This window comes from Sinohyriopsis cumingii, chromosome 14 (assembly GCF_028554795.1).
Source record: "Sinohyriopsis cumingii isolate HCF-2022 chromosome 14, ASM2855479v2, whole genome shotgun sequence".
In the NCBI taxonomy this organism is placed as follows: domain Eukaryota; kingdom Metazoa; phylum Mollusca; class Bivalvia; order Unionida; family Unionidae; genus Sinohyriopsis; species Sinohyriopsis cumingii.
The window spans coordinates 96,440,200-96,459,846 of NC_142974.1; the positions used below are offsets into that span (position 1 = coordinate 96,440,200).

The 19,647-nt window shown below is 36.3% G+C and overlaps 1 protein-coding gene across 1 annotated transcript in view; it reads left to right on the top strand.

Annotated features, from left to right (window-relative positions):
• LOC149784439 (tetratricopeptide repeat protein 39C-like) overlaps positions 1-19,647 on the top strand; it is a 108,807-nt gene that overhangs the window by 19,487 nt on the left and 69,673 nt on the right. The window contains exons 4-5 of the mRNA XM_089932510.1: positions 12,096-12,639; positions 19,485-19,582. Coding sequence (XP_089788636.1) covers positions 12,096-12,639; positions 19,485-19,582 — 642 coding nt within the window. The remainder of the gene's footprint in view (positions 1-12,095; positions 12,640-19,484; positions 19,583-19,647) is intronic.

Here is a 19,647-nt window from a genome sequence, read left to right on the forward strand (position 1 = left end):
CAATGTCATGTCATGTGATGGATAAGGACAGCGGTCAACCTGATGCACCTTGTTAGGGGCTGGAACATCAAACTGCAATTGGGGAATTATGTGCAGGGCTGGTTGATAAATCTGCTACATGGCTTGCTGCTTATACCATTCCTGGCAAAATCTTGTGAAACTTTGGTGGCTTTTGCCAGGTTTTTTTCCGCAGTTACCAGGGCCTTTCAGTAACCATGTGAGCAGAGGTATATTGCAGGATGCTATGTCATGACAAGCACTGTGATGTATCCATTGTTTTTTTATCTCTTGAGGTGTAACTCTGGTTTGGCAGCCCAAAGGAATGATTGCCAGTATACTCTTTAGCATGGAAAAGCAGTGGTGTACAGAAAGTCAGAAAGCTTGGGCTCATCACCAAATTGGCTGGCCTGACTGCTGTCATCCAGTTTTCAGCCAGACACAAGTACTTGTGTTTGGTTTCAAATATGTCTTCATTAGCTTTTTCAGCAAGATGTTGGCCTGGATGGATGGTCATATCAACATGAGGTTTTCATCTATAGACTTCTTATCCTGTCCTAAACAATAGTACCGATCTGATGCCCAATATGGCAACCAATGCTGCCATCTTGAAATTTTATTACTACTTCTCCTGAATGGAAAGTCATGTTGACATAGTGTTTTCACCTAAAGACTTATTATGATGTCTAGTTATTCCTTAATGAAAAAGGTGTCAGTCTGATGCTTAATATGGCAGCCAAAAAATCTTGTCACTGCTTCTTTTAAATCAGTATGGGGTTTTCACTAAAAAAACTTCCTGTAATGTTTTGTTGATCCTAAATTAAAATAGTGCTAATCTGACATCCAGTAGGTTACCATCTAGAAGATTTTGTGTTCACTACTTGTCTTAAATGGAAAGTCATATTGACATTTTGTTTTCATCAGAAGAGTCCTTCAGCATTGTGTTTGTCCTCAATGAAAATGACTAACCCTCGATATGGCCACTTATGGTGGCTGTCTTTGACAATATTGTTATCTCTACACCTTCTAAATGAATGAATATATCAACATGGGTTTTTTCACAATAGATTTTTTATGTTACCTAGTTGGTTCTAAATGATAATGATACCAGTAGTACATCTTACCTAGTTGGTTCTAAATGAAAATGGTGCCAGTAGTATATTTTACCTAGTTGGTTCTAAATGAAAATGGTGCTAGTAGTACATCTTACCAAGTTGGTTCTAAATGAAAATGGTGCTAGTAGTACATCTTGCCTGGTTGGTTTTCAATAAAAATGGTGCCTTTATTACATGTTACCTGGTTGGTTTTCAATGCAAATGGTGCATGTAGTACATGTAATATCGATGCCATAATGACTGTCTTAAAAATCTTATTGTCACTTTCCCCCCTGAATGGATGATGATCATGGCATGGGGTTTTGACCTAAAAACTTGTACTATTGTCTACTTTGTCCTAAATGAAAATGGTGCCAGTAGTACATCTTACCTAGTTGGTTCTAAATGAAAATGGTGCCAGTAGTACATCTTACCTAGTTGGTTCTAAATGATAATGGTGCTAGTAGTACATCTTACCTAGTTGGTTCTAAATGAAAATGGTGCCAGTAGTACATCTTACCTAGTTGGTTCTAAATGAAAATGGTGCCAGTAGTACATCTGACCTAGTTGGTTCTAAATGAAAATGGTGCCAGTAGTACATCTTACCTAGTTGGTTCTAAATGAAATAGGTGCCAGTAGTACATCTTACCTAGTTGGTTCTAAATGAAAATAGCAGTATATCTTACCTAGTTGGTTCTAAATGAAAATGGGGCCTGTAGTACATCTTACCTAGTTGGTTCTAAATGAAAATGGTGCTAGTAGTACATCTTACCCAGTTGGTTCTAAATGGAAATGGTGCCAGTAGTACATCTTACCTAGTTGGTTCTAAATGAAAATGGTGCCAGTAGTACATCTTACCTAGTCGGTTCTAAATGAAAATGGTGCCAGTAGTACATCTTACCTAGTTGTTTCTAAATGAAAATGGTGCCAGTAGTACATCTTACCTAGTCGGTTCTAAATAAAAATGGTGCTAGTAGTACATCTTACCCAGTTGGTTCTAAATGAAAATGGTGCCAGTAGTACATCTTACCTAGTTGGTTCTAAATGAAAATAGCAGTATATCTTACCTAGTTGGTTCTAAATGAAAATGGTGCCAGTAATTACATCTTACCTAGTTGGTTCTAAATGAAAATGATGCCAGTAGTACATCTTACCTAGTCGGTTCTAAATGAAAATGGTGCTAGTAGTACATCTTACCCAGTTGGTTCTAAATGAAAATGGTGCCAGTAGTACATCTTACCTAGTTGGTTCTAAATGAAAATAGCAGTACATCTTACCTAGTTGGTTCTAAATGAAAATGGTACCAGTAATTACATCTTACCTAGTTGGTTCTAAATGAAAATGGTGCTAGTAGTACATCTTACCTAGTTGGTTCTAAATGAAAATGGTGCTAGTAGTACATCTTACCTAGTTGGTTCTAAATGAAAATGGTGCTAGTAGTACATCTTACCTAGTTGGTTCTAAATGAAAATGGTGCCAGTAGTACATCCTACCTAGTTGGTTCTAAATGAAAATGGTGCTAGTAGTACATCTTACCTAGTTGGTTCTAAATGAAAATGGTGCTAGTAGTACATCTTACCTAGTTGGTTCTAAATGAAAATGGTGCCAGTAGTACATCCTACCTAGTTGGTTCTAAATGAAAATGGTGCTAGTAGTACATCTTACCCAGTTGGTTCTAAATGAAAATGGTGCCAGTAGAACATCCTACCTTGTTGGTTCTAAATGAAAATGGTGCTAGTAGTACATCTTACCCAGTTGGTTCTAAATGAAAATGGTGCTAGTAGTACATCTTACCTAGTTGGTTCTAAATGAAAATGGTGCCAGTAGTACATCTTACCTAGTTGGTTCTAAATGAAAATAGCAGTATATCTTACCTAGTTGGTTCTAAATGAAAATGGTGCCAGTAATTACATCTTACCTAGTTGGTTCTAAATGAAAATGATGCCAGTAGTACATCTTACCTAGTCGGTTCTAAATGAAAATGGTGCCAGTAGTACATCTTACCCAGTTGGTTCTAAATGAAAATGGTGCTAGTAGTACATCTTACCTAGTTGGTTCTAAATGAAAATGGTGCCAGTAGTACATGTTACCTAGTTGGTTCTAAATGAAAATAGCAGTATATCTTACCTAGTTGGTTCTAAATGAAAATGGTGCCAGTAATTACATCTTACCTAGTTGGTTCTAAATGAAAATGGTGCCAGTAGTACATCTTACCTAGTTGGTTCTAAATGAAAATAGCAGTATATCTTACCTAGTTGGTTCTAAATGAAAATGGTGCCAGTAGTACATCTTACCTAGTTGGTTCTAAATGAAAATGGTGCCAGTAGTACATCCTACCTAGTTGGTTCTAAATGAAAATGGTGCTAGTAGTACATCCTACCTAGTTGGTTCTAAATGAAAATGGTGCCAGTAGTACAGTAGTCCCCCTCTTGAACGGCCCCCCTGACCAGCGGCCACCCGCTCCTTACGGCCAGAATCCGTTGGCACCGACGAGTTTGTGTTCAAAAGTACCCCTCGCGAAAGGCCACCCGGCTAACGCGACCAGCGGCCAGCATATTAGTGCAAAATCATAAAATTTACCCCTCACAAGCGGCCTCATTTTATTTGAATATGTATCCAGAACCAGTATTGTATTCATAACGTGTGTTAAATAATCCAATTTCTTGTTTCCCGATGTCAGGTTTTCGTTACTGAAAGAAGTGTTGAGTAAAGTACATTTACCACTAAGGTTAATATTATATCATTTACGCCTCACAAGAAGCCAAATTTATTCCATAAAAACCGAGAAAGACTCAAATTTTAATCCATACAAAAGGGTACGTACATGTAATCCAATTAGCCTTACTGCTGTGTTATCATAAGATGTCCGGTTTAGTCATTCTGATAACTGTTAAGAACACAATTATCTAACAGTAGTAACAGCTGAGAAGTGGCCGTATCGATGTACAATACCCAAGTCAGCAGGAAAATGGTTTAATAGCCTTTATGGCTTCCCATAGTAAGATGCTGAGCTTTTTCACTTTGGTAATCAGTGGCCATTACTACTGACAATAATTGTCCAAATTACGAATCCTAGCGGTCGCGAGGTCAAATCTGCGTGATGTTAATGGTATATATCGAAGCCGTTTTGGCTTCTCTCACCTAGTTTCAAGAAATGTATAAAAACAATAGGGTACCAGACTGCGACTAACGAATCACGTGACAAGATCACTTCCTTTAAAAACACACGGCAATTTGTTTAGATGCATACAAAATTGTTTTATCAGTATTTTAGTTGGCAACATGAATAACTTACTGCAAAAAGATCAACATGTCATCAAGGAAAATAAAAATTCTCAGTCTAGAGGAGAACGTGAAAGTAATTCAACTGACGGCGAGGGGGGGGGGGGTGGCATCGAGGATCCTTGCAGAAAACTAACGTCGGGAAGACTCAGATAAACAATATCGTGAAAGATAATTAAACAATTCTGCAGAAGTGGAAAAGTGAAATGGACGCAGAAAGGAAGATTGTTTGAGCCAGGAAACGTTTGTATCCTGATTCGAAAGACAAGAAAAAGCAAAAAATTTGTCAGTTGAACTGGGATATGACTTTACCGCAAGTAACGGTTGGTTGCACAGATTTCAAGTGCGACACAATAATAAGTGTTCTGTCATTAGCGGCGAATCAGCTGAAGTTAATAATGAAATTGTCGAAGATTGGAACAAAAGACTAAACGATATATGCAGGGGATATGACAGCGAGGATATTTTTAATGTGATGAGACTGGTTTTGTTTTTTAGACTTGCCAACAAAGTGACGTGATGTGAACTGTAACATAATTATAAAGACAGTTTTAAAACTGTATCAATGGTTATTCATAGCATTCTTTTGCATATGATGACAACGTTTGTTTTACATTTATTTCACATCATGCAGGTGATTTTTTAATTAAAATATTAAATATTTAAAATTAAATGTACTTGTGACTTTTTTCATATGTATTTACTATTCACATATGTCATCCCCCTCTAGAAAGGCCACCCGCATTATAAGGCCACTTCCCTGCTGCATTAGGGGTGGCCTTATAAGAGGGGGACTACTGTACATCCTACCTAGTTGGTTCTAAATGAAAATGGTGCTAGTAGTACATCTTACCTAGTCGGTTCTAAATGAAAATAGCAGTATATCTTACCTAGTTGGTTCTAAATGAAAATGGGGCCTGTAGTACATCTTACCCAGTTGGTTCTAAATGAAAATGGTGCCAGTAGTACATCTTACCTAGTTGGTTCTAAATGAAAATGGTACCAATAGTACATCTTACCCAGTCAGTTCTAAATGAAAATGGTGCCAGTAGTACATCTTACCTAGTTGGTTCTAAATGAAAATGGTGCCAGTAGTACATCTTACCTAGTCGGTTCTAAATGAAAATGGTGGCAGTAGTACATCTTACCTAGTTGGTTCTAAATGAAAATGGTACCAGTAGTACATCTTACCTAGTTGGTTCTAAATGAAAATGGTGGCAGTAGTATATCTTACCTAGTTGGTTCTAAATGAAAATGATGGCAGTAGTATATCTTACCTAGTTGGTTCTAAATGAAAATGGTGCCAGTAATTACATCTTACCTAGTTGGTTCTAAATGAAAATGGTGCTAGTAGTACAGCTAACCTAATTGGTTCTAAATGAAAATGGTACCAGTAGTACATCTTACCTAGTTGGTTCTAAATGAAAATGATGCCAGTAGTACATCTTACCTAGTCGGTTCTAAATGAAAATGGTGCTAGTAGTACATCTTACCTAGTTGGTTATAAATGAAAATGGTACCAGTAGTATATCTTACCTAGTTGGTTCTAAATGAAAATGGTGCCAGTAGTACATCTTACCTAGTTGGTTCTAAATGAAAATGGTGCTAGTAGTACATCTTACCTAGTTGGTTCTAAATGAAAATGGTGCCAGTAATTACATCTTACCTAGTTGGTTCTAAATGAATATGGTACCTGTAGTACATCTTACCTAGTTGGTTCTAAATGAAAATGGTGCTAGTAGTACATCTTACCTGGTTGGTTTTCAATAAAAATTGTGCCATTATTACATCTTACCTGGTTGGTTTTCAATGCAAATGGTGCTAGTAGTACATCTAATATCGATGCCATAATGACTGTCTTAAAAATCTTATTGTCACTTTCCCCCCTGAATGGATGATGATTATGGCATGGGGTTTTCACCTAAAAACTTCTTCTATTGTCTACTTTGTCCTGAATGAAAGTGGTGCCAGTAGTACATCTTACCTAGTTGGTTCTAAATGAAAATGGTGCCAGTAGCACATCTTACCTAATTGGTTCTAAATGAAAATGGTGCCAGTAGTACATCCTACCTGATTGGTTTTCAATGTGAGAGATGGTTCCAACACTCAGCAGTATAAAGGTAGAAATGGTCTTATCTTGAATTTTGGAAATTTGTTTTGCCTATTAGAGTGCCAGTCCATTCAGGGGACTTTTGATGATTTGCAGCATTGTACCTTTGCTTGCACATTTGATGAAATTTCTGGACTATTGGAGAGCATGGTCTTGCACTGATCTCATGTCAATGAAAAGAGCAAACTTGTTTTGGTAAAATCTGCCAATCCCTATTGACTGAATGATATTGTGCCTGGACATAAATCAGGTTTAGGATGCTGTCAGTCATTACCAACACCATGTTGATAAAAGGGATTGTAAAAATGCTCATTTTCACACAGGAAATTGGGGTTTTGCATAGGGTGCTTGAAGAGTATTAGTTCTGCCTTCCAACTTTTTGCTGGCAACTTAAGGTTAATTTTTGCTCTTTTTATATACTACATTGATGTACAAGATAGCCATGTTTCTCATGTAATGCTGCTGAATCTGGCATGTACGATCTGCATGGTTCACAATAATAAACTCCAGAGAAATTCCAATGCTTGTGTAGTTCATCATGGTGTTAACTGCACCTTTAATGGTGTTACTAATCATCCTGCCATAGCTGTTAAATGGCCAATCTGGAAAGCTTGATGTTTCGGCATCTCCTGTGTTGATAGTCAGCGAATTTGTCTTTCGTTTTGCGACAGCAGTACATGGCAGGTTATCATTAAAATCCTGAAACTGGCTTGTGAAGAGGGAATTTTGACCAGTATATATACCAGTGCATTGATGCATAATTGCCTTTCATTCCATAATATTAGTACGATTACCGTAATTTTGTAAAACGGGGTGTAAGGCATACCTATTATCAAAAGCCAAGTAGGGAGACTGAATTAAAAAAAATAGAGATTTGGACCTAAAATAGGGAGGTTTTTCCTGGCATTTTTAAGCCTTGTTTTCACTAAATATTGATTGATCTTCCTGGCCCAATATGTGTGAAATTCGCAAAAAGACTTGCTGTTTCTCCCTGTGACATGCCCTATTTTCCCCCAGGAAGTGCCCTATTTTCATATTCTGGTCAGCTGTGGTCAAACTGCACAATAGCTAAAGATTAGTCTTAAATAAACAAGCAAGAAAGCCAGCATGATTAATTAAAAGTTGATCCTTATCCATGCAACTCTTTGGTGAAAATGATTAGCCCTTTGTCGCAATTCAAATAAACCACGTTCTACACTATTGTATGTTTAGCAAGCACCAGCAATTGATTGGCAGATAAAGGATTCCCAATTTTATTGAACTAAAGGTACCAAAATAGCAAGCCTCATGGTACCATACATATGTCATGGTACCATACATATGGCAACTACTTTCCCCTCTTTGTATATCCAACCTTATTCCCTTATTGTCAACTCGTAAAGCATTTAGTATTGTTTACTATAAAATATGTACTGTGAACTAGTTTTTTGAATACACATTTGCTGCATGGTATGTATTTTCATTCCTTCTTTTAATTTAATGATGGTAATTAAACCTTGGTATATACGGTGTAAAAATGCCAGGTGTTCACGTGTGTAAGTTTTATTCGTGGGAATGGTGCCATTGCATATGGAGTTACAGCATTCATAGTGATCATTCTTGGGATTGAAATTAATTGTGGACGATTTTATTGTTGTGGTTTATTTTTTTTTGGTATTATTATAGAGGTAAAAAAATCATTAATTTACATGAATAATGTTTAAACTTAACATTTTATTTAGTGATGAAGTGAATTCGGTATAGTAAAGTAATTTCGTCACAGGTGACAGACCAGAACAAGGAGGATTTTTCTTGTTTAGAAGAAATGAAAATTGAAGACATAATGTAATACTTTTATGAAATTGGGAGGTAGGCGTGGAGCGACCCCAAAAATCAGGGTTTTTTTTCTTCTTCACCACCTGGCATGAAAATTGACAGGTATGGTGTAAGGTCGCTTACATGAAAGCAAACTACAACTCAGCTTTTACGGTATTAGCATAACTTTTGAAGCATTATTCCGAAACTTTATTATTGTATTTTGGAGATATCATTAAAGTTTAGTGCACCCATGATTTGACTCCAAAGGATGTGCTTAATTCAGCGCGTAATCAAACCTACAGTGTACATGCGATGGCACCATTATGTAAATTCGTTCAGTAGCCTAATTGCGAGTGTTGAATCAAATTGTGTTATGTTCGTATTGTTGTCATACTGGCATTGCATTTTAATGAGTTCGGTATTTACAATTTCAAAGCAAAATAAAAACGTAATTACCAGTACACTGATATAAAATGTCCAATGCAATAATGCATAAACAAACAATAATCGAGTCAAAAGGGAGAGGTGTTACAGCAACTCATGATTTGCTAAATTCTTGTCATTGTTTGATCAAATTATACACAAATCTAAATTAGGCAGAAAAAATAAGAAAACAGAAATTTAAATAAATTACTTTTCAAACAAGTCTATACTATTTCATTTTAATAATCATGCATGCCAACCTCAAGATAAGCATACATGTAACATGTATGGTGCAAGTTCCACCGATGCTAAGAGTTGACCCTCCAGTTTTCCCATAAGAATATTTGCATACGAAGGGGTCATTTTTGTACCCATTGAGGTTCCATTGATTTGCAGGTAGTTTTCTTCATTAAATTCAAAGTCATTGAGTTTTAGGACTAGCTCCAGGAGTTTGACTAGGAAGTGAGTGGGTGGATTGTCTGTAGTTCTTGTTTCCCATGCTTCTCTACAGGCATGTAGAGAAATGAAGTGGCAAAATGGAAGAGAAAATCTGGATGATTTCATATCAAAGGCAAACAACTTCCATCCTTCAATAAAATTTACAGCAGAAGTCTCCAACTCAAACCATGTTTTCCTGGACACAACAACCAGACTGGTAGAAAAGAAACTCCGTATAGACATATACTCTAAACCAACCGACAAACACCAGTATCTCCTCCCAACCAGCTGCCATCCAATATACTGCATTAAGAACATCCCATATAGCCAGGCACTGAGGATACGCAGAATTTGCGCAGACGATGATACATTCCAAAAAGGTCTGAACAGTTATCTAAACATTTGACTTACCGAGGCTATGACCAAGACCTGATTGCAGAGGCAACCCAAAGGGCGAAACAAACAAACTGCAATGACCTACAAAAATACAGAGAAAAGGAAAAGGCTGATAGGATACCATTTATCCTGACCTACCATCCAGACAACCCCAAAGTAGGTAAAATCATTGGGAAACACTGGCCCATTGTAGAATCGTGTGACATACTAAAGTTAATACTCCCGAACAAACCTGTAGTAGCCTACCGGAGACGAGAAACCTCAAGGACATCCTGGTCAGGGCAAAGCTAACACCAATCACTAAGACTACAATAGTCAATCTGGTCCCTGTGGTGATAAAAGGTGTAAAACCTGCCAACATATGATAGAGACCAGGACATTTTCTAGCACAGTGACTAGAGAAAAACTAAACATACATGAATCAAACAAAACATGCAAAGCAGAGAATATAATTTATTTCATCACATGTAAGATCTGTAGCATCCAGTATGTCGGAGAAACTAAAAAACTACACAAAAGGATCAACCTTCATAGATCTGATTGAATGACAAAGAAGCTGTACATTAGCCTTGTCGTAGAACACTTCTTCTCCCATTTCCACACTTTCAGTGATATAACACTTATAGCAATTGCTCACAACCCCAAATGGAGTTCCAAAACCAGGAAAGAAAAGGAATCGTACTGGATATGCTGCCTTAGAACATTGAAACCAAGCAGTTTAAACCAAGAAGACTAGAAAAGACAGCCATTAACAGATAAAATTACCTTTTGCAGCAGGCATGTTCTCTTTTCAGTGATTCTCTTAATTTGCTTATTAGTCACCCAATAACCTTTAATTTCAACTATAACAATGAAATATCCAGGATATAATTTGATTGTACATAAATTTACATAAAATAACAGATGGCGCTATGGGTCATTGATTCCTAGGTGAATATAAAATATCTTTCAGCAATCGCAACAAGTCATAGTCATGTAAAGGTTTACAAAGACAACGGTTTGCCTGTTTCATTTGTTTGTCTTGTTTTTATTTGCCTTTGAAAAAGACTTTTCACAACCTGTATTCAACAAATATTAAAATATTAACATATGATAGTAGACTGCACAGCCATCGTTTAAAATGTGTAGTTGTGTTTGCATAGTAATATGGAATACTATAAGTACAGGTAAGTACATGTTATACACATTATGATAAAACCAAGTAACAGTGGGTTTGCACGGTGATTAATAATTATTTTAAACTACATTCAATGGATACTTGTAATGACAACTATAAAGGTTATTATCATCATTCAACACATGCTCGAGTACTTTAGCTAATAAAACTTTACCATCAGACATGACTAACAATTTTCCACCAATTAAATGTGATGCACTTTTTATGTGGACCTAATGTCTCTTTATTGTAATAATTTGTTTAAAAACAGTTAAGTGGTATCAAATGTTGCTGGGTGAAATTTTTTAGTGTAATTTCCTGCGGAAAAATCTTTTTTTTAAAAATAGTTTAGTAAGAAACTAGACTACGTGCAGTATGGAAGCAACATCAAATCAGAAACCAAATATAACACATTGTCTGCTACATTTAATATATATCAATGCAGTTGTCTCTTATAAGTTCTCACCTTCTGCTGCAAGAAAATGACCTTATAAGAGTGGCCATTCTTGAGGATGACCAAACATAATGTGAGTAATAATTACTTACAAAGTATAAAAAAAGGTGTGACTGGGGCCTTAGGTGGCAAGTGGCATAAGGCACTCACCTTTACAGATAACTCGGCACATCTTCTTCCACCACCAAATATACTGGCTGCCATTTATAACCATGTGCTGAGAAATTTCATTAAAAATCCACAACAAACAAAACCAAAAAGGTGTAACTGATTTTGAAATGTTCAATACCGGTAGTGTCAGTTAAAATCATGTTCATTCCGTATTCATTTGGTCTTAGGCTTCACATATTTTATATTAATTGTCTGATATGTGCTGACTCACTACCACATTGTTAAAAAAGTACATGGTCTGAGGAAGTGAGTAGAATAGACCCTGGACAGTCATTTAATTATAGGTAATTAGTCACACACCCTGCCTAGTGTAGTCTTTCTAACTGCCTGACATTCATTTCTTGTGAAAATTGGGTCATTCTGTAGTTATTTGGAGTATATCTCATTTAATTATCACTCAGAATAATGTAAATTCATTCATTCTCAATGGTATCAATTTTCCTGATTTGCAAAAGGTGGTGTTTTCATTATTATTTAAATTCATGCATTTTATTTCAACAGATAGATTATCATTCACTGGGCATTAACATTCACAGTTAACAACAACCATGAGATACACAGAAATTTCAAGCTCACAATCAAAGCAGAAAATAAAAAAGTCATGACATGTCCATTCAATTGTAATTGGTTGAGAATGCCTCTGTCTTAACTATGCCCCTACCTAGGCTGCCACCCATAAACGTTACTGCTCCATGTATTTATAATCAGAGCACTTCCATGTTATTTCAAATGTGAGCATGTTTTGCAATGTTTTGAAACATTTAAAAACTTTTTCAGGAACAAGTCAGTGTTGAGGACAAAATTCAACGACAAGTGATTACTGCCGATTCACTGTTGTATCAAGCCATCCTGGTCTTCACAAATCAAGATATACCAAGCTATGTTAAAGGAGGCTGGCTATTACGCAAAGCTTACAAAATCTATGAAAAATTATACAAAGAAATGACAGGTTTGCGGGAAAGACAAGGAAAGCTCAAAGAAAGTTCATCCCACAGTTCTCTTACTGCTAGTTCAGAATCTGATGGTCCAATCGATGGCAATGACAACGAAATCCCTAGTGAGGTTCTAGATATGTTACAAGGTGCTGTGAATTTTGGTTATGGAACCTTCCAGCTATGTATATCTTTGGTACCACCCAAAATTCTGAAGATCATAGAGTTTTTAGGATTTGAGGGTGATAGGGAAGTTGGACTGAAAGCTCTTGTATACACAAGTCATTCCAAGGATATGAAAGCTCCATTAGCTGTGCTTGGACTGCTCTGGTATCATACTGTGCTCCGGCCATTCTTTGCACTGGATGGTGCCAATGAATATGATGGTGGTAAGTGTAGCAACTTCATCATAAAGTACTTTTCTCTTGCTAATAGAAAATTAAATGTAGGTGCATTTTGAAGCATTATTTTAGCTAGCATTTAATTTTCTTTGTTTTCAAAGGTACAATCTGTCACAAAGTCCATTGCACCCATTACTACTTTTGCATGTTACCTAGGTTATTAGGTCCACACTCCCCAGTTATGGGTGCATTCCATATTAAGTACTACTCTGTTGACACTAGTGTTGTGGATTAGCATGCACAGTAATTTGGATGTGATGCGGTAATTGGGCAGCAAGAACAGATTACAGTATTATAGAAATGGCTCATGGCAGTCTCCATAACAAACAAAATTTTAATTATTTATTCCTTATATATCTTCCCACCCCACCAGTTATAACATGATAGCACAATGGACCCCAAAACCAGAAATATAAAAACTATAATTTGAAGAAACAAAATTGCAAAATACTTTTTTGACATCTACAGTAGAAACCTTTGCATCAAAATATGGTACTTTATTTGGACATGACCAGAACGTGTTTTTACAGTCACAGTTTAACTCCAATTAGCCACTGTTGGATTCAGGTAAGGTAAGATATTATATTCCTAACAGGCTATTGAACACCCAAAATTATCCACGTCTCTAATTAGCCATGATTGTCCTTGGTCCATATCATCTATTGTATTTTGCTAAAGTACACATGACTGTTGGATCTGTCTTTAGCACTAAAGCATTGACTTGATCCCCTTAAACACAGCTCACTGATTACATAGAAGACCAGCTGTGGTTGGAAGGGATTCAGAGGAGACTGTTGAAGAACTGTGCGACAGGAGTATGGGGACATTTGAACTTACTTGACTTTGTTCAGCACTGGATCAAAATTGATGAGGACTGCTCCACTGTTGAATATAAGACTGATGCTTAGGTCATCTAGTCCTTCCTAGGTGCCAAATGAGAAAATTTTTATCCCGATCAAAAGGAAATAGGAGTGTCCAGGAGGAAATGCCAGAAACATCCTGTGCTGTTTCCAAAGCCTTATTTTCATTCAAGAAAGGACTGATGTTGCTAGAAAGCCAGGACATTGAGCCCTTGAAAATTATGCATCTGAGAAATATCATAGGCTTTGCTTTTAAAAAAAAGAACAATCTGCTCTCCTACAAACCTAAAATCACAAAATACTTAAGTAGGAAATGCCCATCATGTCAGTGGATAGTGTTTATTTTATTTGGATTAGTACTTTTTGTGAACAAACACGTTTGTTTCAGACACCATTGAATTTACATGGATCACAAGCATGCATGTAAGTTTGTCTTTTTATGTTATTCTGTGTTCTGGAATTGTTTAAAGCAAGCTGCACATAATGTGACATCACTCAGTCACTAATTGTCATATGCAACTGATATTTTGAACTGAAAATGAGATATTTAATTGATTGTAATGACCCTATGCCCCAGCATAAATGCCCAAATATCAAAAAAGGGGTGGGAAGGGTTAGAGGATACTTGGATTATGGCTTCAGGAGAATCTAAATTTAATCATTTTTTCTGCAAATGATTACAACATTTTTAATCACTTCAAATGTTATGCAGCTGTATACAGAAATTATAACTGGCAAACATATTGATTAAAACGAAGTGTTTATGTCATTGTTTTTAATAAACTAATAGTATTACTATACTTTTCACTGGCATTTTGTTTACCCCACCCAATACATGAGTACACTCAACATTTTTTATCATTTTCGCTATGCTGCAGTTCAGTACATAACATGGTCAGCAGTTGTGGACCCCAACTACCTTGTTATAACGGGGAGAGCTGTATGTAGGTAATCATGTGGCCTACCCAGGGGATGAGGATATTGATTGGGAAATGAAAACATGAATGAAAAGTTTAACAAACATCTCTGCAAGATGCCCCAAGTTAAGTTAACATGACGGCCATCTATGGTTTCAGAATATTGGAATTTTAGTTTGATTTTATGCTGCCATTGGTAGAGACCATAAGCATATTTTTTTCCAGCAAAAGTGAAACTTTCATGGTACAATAAACATGTTCCAGTCACTTTAGAACATGCAACAATCTATCAGATTCCATTGTTTTTATTTAAGTTTGGTGCACACTTCCTTTGATGAGAGATTATTTGTTTTCATTTTAGATTGTAGTCAGCTTTCTTTGATGAAGGGTGCATGTGTTATTGAAGTTACTGTTAAAGGAGGACCAAAACAGATCTATGTTTCTTATTGTGGCAGCAACATCAAATAATTTTAGAACATTGATTGAGACTGATTTTTTTTGTATTTGCTTAGTATTTATACAGAATGATCAGTTCTTCAAAGGTGATCAATTTTCTTTGAAGTTTCAGCACAAAAAAAAAATGTGAACATTTTAAAAACAAAAGGAATCAGTCATCATTAGGTCGATTGTAACAGTTACTTTTCCTGCCTTCAAAAGTTGTTCACTTGTATCTAGGCCCAGTAGCATAGACAGTCCAACAAGTAGATCTCCTTTTTGTTTAGTTTTGGGTTTTTTTTGTTTGTTTTTTTTTGTGACATTTCTGGTGGCGGAGTTATGTTGCCTTCCATGCATGTGTCAGAATTTTTTTAAAAAGGTCAACAGATAATGAATACAAATATGTTCTGTTCTGGTCTGACAGGGATTACAACAAAATATGAGTGTTCTGAAGGATTTAATTCTGTGAGTGGAAAGAAAGGAATTTTACTTACCATCCACATACAGATGTCAGTCAAAAAAATATATTTATTATTAGCAAGTGGCCGATAATCTGACACTATTTTGTCTGAAAGATCCATTATGAGATGGTTCCTTGTCCAGTTGATCTCTGCATCCAAAAAAGTTTGTTAAAAAAGATGCCGAGATCTCACATCATATAGTACTCAGGCAAGATGTTAGAATAAGCGGATTATGATATAACAATGCGCTGTTAAGATGGTTTGTCAATATGAACAAAGAATTTGTTTATCTAAGAATAGATAAATTCCAGTGAATAAACTTTTTACACATTACTTTTCATACTTTTAAGGAGAAAAAACTTTTTTCTAGTACAAGAAAAAATACATGTATATGAAATTGCAGGAGCCAAGCAACAATTATTTTAAATTAGAATTGATGTACAATCTCTTCCCCAAAAATGATAATAAATTTTTTAAATGTTACATTTTGTACTTTTAGGACAGAAAACATAAATGGTGTTTGAGAAAAGTACATGTATATGAATTTTAGGGAGCCATGCCACAACTGTGTTATGTCCGAATTCATGTTGTAATGGTGCATACTATAGCTGGGTCACACTGTATATGTACTTATGTGGCAGGAGGTAGTAGCCTACTGCCAAGCTCTATACCGTCAAGGTCATGTATGATACACGAAAGTGGGTGGTATTATAGAAAGGTACACAGATGTAGCTCTACAATGATACCAAATAATCTGGAAGTTCTAGTTGCACTACAAAATACAGAAGGAAAAACCTCATATTTTGGACCCAATTTTTTTGCACCCAAAATTTGCCCATGGTCAGAATCCGATTTTGTGTCCAGATTTTAGACTTTTTGGTCTCAGATCTAAGGCAGACTGGTATGAACTGCAAACAGACAGATGAACCTTTGCAAAAAATAGGATAAGATGGACATTTGGAATAAAGAGTGGTCTCGATACAAAAATAATAGGTCCGTTAAGCGAAAAAAAAAGAACTACAACTTTTACCCTTCTGCTCATGCACAAGCCAAATAGCCAACGAAAAACAAACACAACTAGGCTTTTTTTATTATTGGAAAATCACCTGGTAGTTGATGTATTAGGATGTATTCAGAAATAGCTTTCAAAATGTGTTTCCTACTCAAATTTCAGGCAAAAATGACAAAAACCTCCAGGGGTTACTGTGTTAAGAATACCTGGACCAGGTTAGATTTTCTTAGTTTTCAAACAAATCATAATGGAGTTTGACACATTGCCCTTCAGTCACTTAAGAGTTTGGTTCTATTCATTTCAAGGACTTCATGCACGAAAGCCAGGTTTGGTATGAAGCTTCACGTCAAGTTTGGTTTTATTATTCTCTTTTTCAGAAGTTTTGGTCCATTTTCAGCTCAAATAGCTGTAGACCAGGAAAACTTGTTGTCCATCTTCTGAAGTCTGTTCTTTAGCACTGGTCTGTTATCCTCATCAACCACATGTAGAATTGCCATTTAACATTTTTAACAAATTCTTCCCAAGGTATAGTTGGTCCCAAATGATAGTTGTGCTGCTCAGACATCCAATATAGCCACCACGTCAGCCATCTTGAACTTGGTTTTGCTACTCTTCATGAATGGAAAGTCGTATCAACATGAAGTTTTCACCAGAAGGTGTCATATGATCCTTAGTTGATCTGAAACAGAACTGGGGGTGCTTCATTGTCCAGTGTGACTGCCATGTCAGTCATCTTGAAATAATTCTTATTGCTACTCCTGAACAGAAATGCATGCTGACATAATTTTCACCAGAAGACTTCAAGTTGATTCTTAATATAAATGGTTCAGCTTAGACATCCATTGTGATTGCTGCCACATTGGTTAGCTTGAAAATCTTTAATTGCCACCCTTCCTCACTGGATGATCATGTCTGCATGGAGTTTTCACTAAGAGACTCTTGATGATGCATAGTAGCTCCTAAATTAAAATCTTGCTGATTTCATGTCCAGTATGGCAACTATTGTAGCCATCTTGAAAATCTAGCTGATTTCGTGTCCAGTATGGCAACCATTGTAGCCATCTTGAAAATCTTGCTGATTTCATGTCCAGTATGGCAGCCGTAGTATCCATCTTGAAAATCTTGCTGATTTCATGTCCAGTATGGCAGCTATTGTAGCCATCTTGAAAATCTTGTGGATTTCTTGTCCAGTATGGCAACCATTGTAGCCATCTTGAAAATCTTATTGCTACTTCTGTTTTAAAAAGTCATATCAGCATGAACTTGTTATAATGAGATGTTGGTCCTAGATGGAATTGTGCCACCCAGAAATCCAATATGGCCACTACCATGAATATATTAATGCTACTTCACTTGTATGGATGGTTGTATCAACATGAGGTTTTCACTTAACGACTTTTTATCTGTCTACATGTAGTTGGTCATGAGTGAAAATAGTGCCATACTCATGTTTGATATGGTAGTCATTGCAGCCATCTTGAAAATTTTGTTATTCCTCTTCTCCTGAAGAAACTTTTATATTGGGTTGTAATAAGAAAACTTATGATGTCTAGTCTGTCCTAAATGAAAATGTGCTGGTTGGACAACCAGTAGGGCCAAAGCAACAATACTCTTCCTCATTGAAAACCGCTCTGGTGGCCAGGTGGTCAGAGTGCCTGTCTTGGATGTGGAAGGCCATGGGTTCACACCCCAGCTGAGTCATACCAAACACTTCTAAAAATGGTACTAACAGCTGCCTTGCTTGGCACCCAGCATTAAGAGGTTAGTGTTAGGACTTGTTGGCCTGGTGTCAGGATAATGTGACTGGGTGGGACATCATGCTACGTGTCTGCAACATGATGCCCCAGTGCTAGACATCAGCATAAACTGCCCCATTGCAGACATCGTAGTGATATGACTGATTTTTATTTTAAAGCTATGTTAAAAATCCAAATCACACAAACACACTCACTCCTCCTGAATGATGGGTTAGCATGGGGTGTTCACTAAAAGACTTCCAATGATATTTGTTTGGTCCTAAATGAAAATGGTGCCAATCTGGTATCAAGTAGTCATCTTGATATTGTGCTATTGCTACTTCTTGTGAACAAAAACCATATCAGAATAGGGTTTTCACCAGGAAAAACTTCATGTGATATCTAGTTGGTCTGAAATAAAAATTATGGCAAACTGATATCCACTATGGTTATCTTAAAAATTCTTCCAAGATGGAAAGCTATATCAACATTGGGTTTTCACCAGAAGACTTTTATGATGTCTGTTTGGTACTGAATGAGAATGGTATAGGGTAACTATGGCAGCCATCTTGAAAATCTTGTTATTGATACTAGTTTTAAATGGGGTTTTCACCAGAAGTCTAATTATGATACCTAGTTGGTCCTGAATGAAACTCTTCATTATCTGACCTCAAACATGGCTGCTGTGATGAACATATTGAAAATTTTGCCATTAATTCTCTTGAATTAATGGTCATATAAACATGCGGTTTTCACCAAAACTTTTCTAATGGTGTTCAGTTTGTCTGAAATGAAAATATGCTGATCTTTCATCTCATGTGGCAGTTAACAGGGGCTAATTTGAAAATCTCATCCTTCAAGAATATGAGATGGTTTCAACACTCTGCATTTAAAAAGAAGAAATGATCTTGAATTCCTCAATTTTTTTTTTAGTTGAGCATTTGCCCCATTGAAGGACTCTTGTATATTTTGTCCTCAAATAATGGCAGGGTATCCTGTGTTTTGTGTATTTAAACCAGTATAGATAGTCTAAATGATTAGAGGAGAGTCAGGTGCTTACTCCAGCATTCCACATTTATAAACATATTCTAAGGTAAGTGGGAAGCACAGCTCTGTTGGCAAGTTCTTGGGGTTGGTTCTTGCTGCACCACATGTTGCCTGTTTCAATTCATTCTTGTAGTGCTGGGAAAATCCAGAAATATTTAACTCACATGAAGTGATAATTTTCATGAAATTCAACGAAAATTGGATTTTTTACAAAAAATTTATACAGAATTCTTTTTAGGACAGAATAATTTTACTGTAGTAGCAAAATGATCCGTTTTTAGTTCATTGTCACATTGTACCATTGATACAGAATTAAGTTAAACGTAACCTCTCTTTAAGCAAATTTTGTTCATTTTATTTTTCAGGCTGTGAAGAAGCAGAGTCCATAATAGCAGAAAATACAGAAACCTTTCCAAACTCTTCTCTCTTTCTGTTCTTCAAGGGAAGGATACACCGGTTAAGGGTAGCTGTGTTTTTATTCCTGCAGGATATTGAGTTTGGGCTGTTTCAGTAAATTATACTTAGGAT